Source organism: Gymnogyps californianus, chromosome 16, assembly GCF_018139145.2.
Source record: "Gymnogyps californianus isolate 813 chromosome 16, ASM1813914v2, whole genome shotgun sequence".
Taxonomy (NCBI): domain Eukaryota; kingdom Metazoa; phylum Chordata; class Aves; order Accipitriformes; family Cathartidae; genus Gymnogyps; species Gymnogyps californianus.
This window is the reverse complement of record NC_059486.1, coordinates 9,473,386-9,479,385: the sequence shown is the minus strand read 5'-3', so window position 1 is coordinate 9,479,385 and position 6,000 is coordinate 9,473,386. Positions and strand designations below refer to the sequence as shown.

The following is a 6,000-nucleotide window of genomic DNA, read 5'->3' as shown; positions in this document are numbered from 1 at the left end:
TCAAGGAGTGAAACTCCATCAGAGTAAACAAAAGAAGAGCACAGCTTTCATAGAATTTAAAAGGGAGAAATTGTATCTGGAGAGGAGATGAAAAGTCACTTCCAAATAGAACTCCTGTACAAAGCGTTCAACACCTGCTCCGCAGATGGTAACTGTCCTTTTAAATTGTCTAATAGGTTAACATAAGGAGGTTAAATGCAGGACAACTGTTCCCAATCTATATTTACCCTGAAGCTTCCTACCTGTTTAAGACCTGCAGGAAGGCTTGAATACTGAGCTTGTCCATGATTTTTTACTGTATTGCTTGATTTATTAAAGATGCTACCTCTCCCTGCAGGTCTTATTACACTGTTCAAGAGGTTGTGTTCAACTAACCATAAACACAGAATTTTAAGCATTTTTATATTTAGAATCTCACCCAGAATTTTTCTTTTGTATATGTTCATGTATAACCTGATCCATGTGACATAAAGATCAGCAGTTAGCTACAAACAAACTCCAGGAGAATTGGCTTTGTATTAGAACTTGTACACTCTGTTTCAAAAATAAAATTGGGGCAAAATACAGTGATATGCTCTCTAGATACCAACCAAGAGTTGACAAGAACTGATGGATTTTGCATGTTAAAAGTAAATATTTTATTACATATCATGCCCTTGAAAAATTAACTTTGTTTCCATTCTATTTTGTTCAGCATGCCTTGGAATAGGAATGGCAAAAGCTCTTCAAGAAACAGATCACCAAGATTCATGGTACCGCAGTGTCTGCAATTACCTATTTTCCTGGCTCACTAAAACAAAACAAATTTTTTTTTAAAAATTACTCTAAAATATTAAACAGTGAAGTTAACAGATACCATCTCTGTCTCTCCTTCAGTATGACTGAATCTTCTGTAATGAAAAGCTGTCTGCCATGGACACACATCCAAAGCCTGCTGACATTGACAGTGGTCATCAGCTTTGACAGCCTTCTGGATAAGGCCTTGTCATTGCTGTGGCTACTTGTGCACAGATACTGCAGGAACCACTGGATACATTAAATTCAGGTTCACAAAGATGCTGTCAATGGGTCACCTACAGTAAAATATTTATATTTCAGAGTAACAGTATTTATATATGCTGCCTAATTTGGCCTCTTATCACTAGCTTTTTGTTGGTTTTTCAAATACTGAAAAGACTGTTGGTTTGTTCAGGAAATTTGTCTAGACAGTGCTCACAAAGCGTATTTGCTCACATTTGACATTTTCACAGGATGGGTAACAAAATGGAAGATTCAAGTTGTTAAATTCCACAGATGGCACCTAAGTCAGTCAACTGATTGTCAGAAGTAATGAGTGTCCAGCTTCCAGGCAGCTTCTGGAGCAACACAACAGTGCACCTGCATGCACAGCACTGCAGGATGGGAACCTCGCACTGACACACTCAGGGCTTGTGGGCCAACTGGGGCCTCTAGAAATTCATCCATCTACTACGACATGTACTGCCTCGAAAGAGTTAAATATGCAAGTGCTATACTGTGATGCCTTTACAGCCAAGAAATGTAAAATGTGGCAATATAATGGAGCATGTGGCTATTTTACCTATTCAACATTGACCTGTGTCTAACTAGAAGAGGTTTCTAAAATGCTGCTTTTTAGCAGCTTGAAGGTTGAGAACCACCTGTAAACATTTGCGGAACAGTCTCTTCTAGAAATAGAGACTCCTAAACAATCAACCTTGAAATTTATCATATATTATATTATATTTCCAGTGTTATTTACAGATCATCTTGTTTAGTACAATGAACCAGACATGCTGAAAAGGTAGGATTTTTCCAGTCCCCTTTTATACGAAGTACAATAAAAAGGCACATGATTATTCACCATAGGAGTTGTGCACCAGTCAATAACTTAAAGCTAAAAAGCTACCCATCAGAGAACTCTCTTTATGAGGCAGTATTGGGATCTCTCCTTTGAACTCATCATAGAAACATCTGTCTGTTAATTACTCTAGGAGAGCTTAAGGAACCCACTTTTCTGTTTGTTCTGATCTTCACAAGATTTCCAAATCAACAGAAAACTCTTGTTAAGCTTCCCAGGTCATCTACCGGAGCAAGGAAGAGTCAAATAGGACATGTATGTGTCTGTTCTCTTTTTCTTCTTTTTTCCTTTGAATGCCCAACTACGGAGGACTCTTGAGAGCCAAGTCCTATTCAAACTAATTTGCTTTAAGACAAATGCCTTGCAAGGTATGGCACACTGAGCAATGGACAACGGCAGGAGAGGCAGCTTCCCAGCCCCAGCAGTCAATGTCGGCCATGTTTTATCCAGTTTCTAATCATCCATTTTTGCCCCGAGCACCTTTGTACGACTAATCTGAGCCCAAAATTTGCATCCTTTGACATTTCCACTTCTAGACAACGGCCAGTGTCTCTGCTGATGATGGGACCATTCTGAGAAAAAGGAAAAAAAAAAAAAAAAAAAGAAGAAGAAGAATTAGAAGAAGGAATAGAAAAGGTGAAAAGACTAGAAGAAAAATAGTGCTAGATCTGTAAATCCCTAGAAAACGCTATAAAATGCCCGACAAGTTCTGTATATATCAAGTGATAAAAGTCCCTAGAAAGTGCTAGAAATTCCTAGGAGAAGCTAGATAACCCGTACAAAGTGCGAAAACAATTCCTTGATAATTCTAGATTTAGGAATTGCTAGAAATTTCCCCAGAAATCACTAGAAAATCTCTAAAAAGCACTAGAGAATCCCTACAGACCCCAAGATATAGGAAAACCCAGAAACTGTAAGAATGGCTTCAGAAGTCCTAAAAATTATTTGAAAGCTTTAGATCTAAAAATTCCTAGAAAGATGCTAGAAGAATCCTAGAAAAGTTCTAGAAACAAAAATTCCTAGACACTCAAAAAAAAAAGTTACAGGTATGCTCTTGACAATTGCTACAGAAATTGAGAATATTCCAAGAGAGGATAACTAAAAATTCCTAGTAATAATATAAGAAAATTCCTGGATAGCACATGACCTATGGAAAACATATCTGACTATTTCTAGAAGGCATAAGGGGGGATTCCTAGAACAGTCTTCTAAAGACCTCCTTGTTTTTCATTAAATATCATCTAGAGCAGCATTCCTCTCCAATTTATCTCTGCAAGGCTCCCCGAGCTCTTCCATACCTGTGTGAAATCCCAGAACCTCTGTGCTGGCCTCAGGACATCTTCACACTTCTTCAGAGTCGGCGTCCTGCCCTTCCCGTCGTCAACGAGGCATTTGGAGTCAGGCAGAAAGGCCGTGGAGCCCAGCGGCCCCAGCTGCAGGACGCCTTCCGAGCTGTAGCGGACAAGCTGGGGAAGAAAGGAAAGGGCAGCCTTTAATCCCAGCCCCAGGGACCCCAGCGATGGGACACAAAACCGACCTCCAGCTGCCTTCCCTGCCAGCTTCTGCCCGAGCGCTGGTGAGGAGTCCTTTGTCCTGCTGCCTGTTGGGACCTTCCCGGTCTGGCACACACTGCTCAAGGGCAAAGCTTGGGAAACTTGTTTTACCAACACAGGGTCTCTCCTAGGACACAATATCCCCTTCTTTCACACCTCTGCTCCCCACCATTCCCTACCCACTATTTCACTGCAAAAGGGCAATCAAGGAAGTGAAGTAATCAATATGTAAATCATACCCACTCCGCAGGAGTTGATTTAACAAGGACACGATGTCAATTTGCCATGCAGTTTGTTCTTAAGAGCTCTGTTAGAGGCTATTGATAGCAACAAGTCTAATTAGTTTTTGTAAATAAATGTTACTGAAAAAATCCAACCATGCAACCAGTATCCAAAAATATGAGCAGGAAAAAAAAAAAAATTCATGAGGGAAATAACAGCAAATTTGCTAACATATGCTTCAGGGTTACATAATAAAGAATCACACTCCGATATTTCAGTTTTGTGTGAGGCTTAACTGTTCTGCAATTTAGTGATGTGGTAGATGCTACTGGCTGTAATTAGAGGCTTCAGGTGAGGGCCATTTATTATTTTAGAGGTTTTTTTTTTTTTAATAAAAAACTTAAGTAGGCACAACCATTCATGTTAATTTTTACAGGAGTGTAATTTTTTTTTTTAACCTTTCTTCTATTTTAAGTGATGATTTCACTTGCCTCAAGTCGTTCACAGTAAAATGAATTTCAAGAAAAAAAAAATCCGTATGTAGAAAGCAAGGTAAAAAAATTGGTCTCTTGTAGTCTCAGTGTGCCAGAATGTATTTTATTACATTAATATCGGACCAAGGGAAAATAGTTATGGACGTAGAGAATATCTGTAGATGGCTCTTGTCGATCAGGACAGATTGTCACAATACAGATTTGGGATGGAAGAGAACTGTTTTGCTCTGTTCACAGCAGCCTTTTTCTGTAAGCAGAGCCTGTTTGCCTTCTCACGCTGCTACGTTTTGGGTCAGAGGGGAAGGCGATGCTGCTCCTTCTCCGAGCGCCACGAGCTGACTGGGACTGCACAGCCTCCTGCACAGCATGCGTGTGAAGGGACGCAGCCAGCGCGGAGCCCGCAGACTCCTGGCAGAGCTGGCAGCAGACATAAACCCACATCTCAAAGCACTGGAGGAAAAAAAGCTTTTCCTAGGGACGCACTGGGGACCTTGAAAAGTTTCTTGCCACCCAAGAAGCCACTAAAGAACTGCTGGATGACAGCAGGCCTGAAGAACACAATCTTGATGAAGGAAGGTTGATTTCAAACCCTTTATTCTGCCTTTTCCAGATCTGATTTTTTTCTACTACAGTTTCTACTACAATCTATATTCTAATAAAGCCTCAAAGCCTTAAGGGTGGTTTTAGGATGTCTGTTTAGAGGGAAAAGGGGCTCTGTCAGCTCACTATCGCTTTGCACTGAGATAGCTATGATAGCAATGGAGTCCTCATTTATAAGTTGAAAAAATTAATAAGTAATCCCCTTAATTATTGCTACTTTCTAGATAGTTGAAGGAGAGCCTATTGAGGGAGATTTCAAAGCACATTAAAGCGAAAATGCACGATGTTAATTTGGCAGCAGGCCAATACATCAAATCAGACATATCTACTTCTCACTTCTTCTGTGTTTAAATCCAGAGTCATTACACCAGCATAATATTTTGCCCTTGTTACCCTAGAAGTAGTCAAATGCAGCACCCAAGTGCCAAAAGACTGCAAAATGGAGTCAGCTATGTGGCTTGTATGCAGTGAGGCTGGATGCTGCAGGGTGAAGATCTGAGCCACCGAAGAAATGCAATTATTACCCAGGAGATTCACTGCCTGTCTGGTCTTATTGCTGCTATATGGCTGAAATTGCTTAACAAGAAAGGGAAGGAAGGTCAGAAGTGCCTGCCATTTATTGGATGCTACTGACCAGTGCATGAGATATCATTAAGAGTCAATAAAAAAACCTCAAATTAGAGTCTAGCTTTCTACAGCCATCCTTATTAACCTCAGAAGAATCATGCTATGAATAATCATATCTTGCTGGTGGTAAAAAGAGCATGGTCTACTCACTCCCAGAGCAGATGCCCTTTGACAAAGTATGTGTTCATTTTCCCACCTGCCACTTCTGTTCAGAGCAACCATGTGAAGTGCAGAGTTAGAACAGAGCCTACATCAGAGACAGCAGAGGGATAACCACGTGAGGCTGCTTCTTGGTACGAACAATGTCATTGTTGAGGCGCTGTCTATACACACTAAACAGAGACACTTTTTTTGCCTTTCGCTGTAAGGGTATGGGGGACACACGTAAACGATGCTCAAGCAAGCAAAGTGATTCAAAATATGAACGGACTGCCAGCTCAGACTAACTTCCTTTTTTCCCCATATAAAGGAAAAAAAAAAAAAACCACAAAACTTTTTTTTTTTTTTTTTTTAAAGTAAAACCTGTCTGTGTATTTCACACTTCTCATATCTAATGGGTACTCAGCAGAGTTTGAATGAACTGCAGGCATGGCTGAAACTCACACTGACTGGGAAATGTGTTCATCTTGCAGGCTTTATTATACTT

The 6,000-nt window shown here is 40.3% G+C and overlaps 1 protein-coding gene across 3 annotated transcripts in view; it reads right to left on the bottom strand.

Annotated features, from left to right (window-relative positions):
- Positions 1-507: 507 nt before the first annotated feature.
- GALNT9 (polypeptide N-acetylgalactosaminyltransferase 9) overlaps positions 508-6,000 on the bottom strand; it is a 157,966-nt gene continuing 152,473 nt past the window's right edge. For all 3 annotated transcript variants that reach the window (XM_050906606.1, XM_050906607.1, XM_050906608.1), the window contains 2 exons: positions 3,157-3,324; positions 508-2,430 (listed from right to left, as the gene is read on the bottom strand). In XM_050906606.1, coding sequence (XP_050762563.1) covers positions 2,284-2,430; positions 3,157-3,324 — 315 coding nt within the window. In that variant the 3' untranslated portion in view covers positions 508-2,283. The remainder of the gene's footprint in view (positions 2,431-3,156; positions 3,325-6,000) is intronic.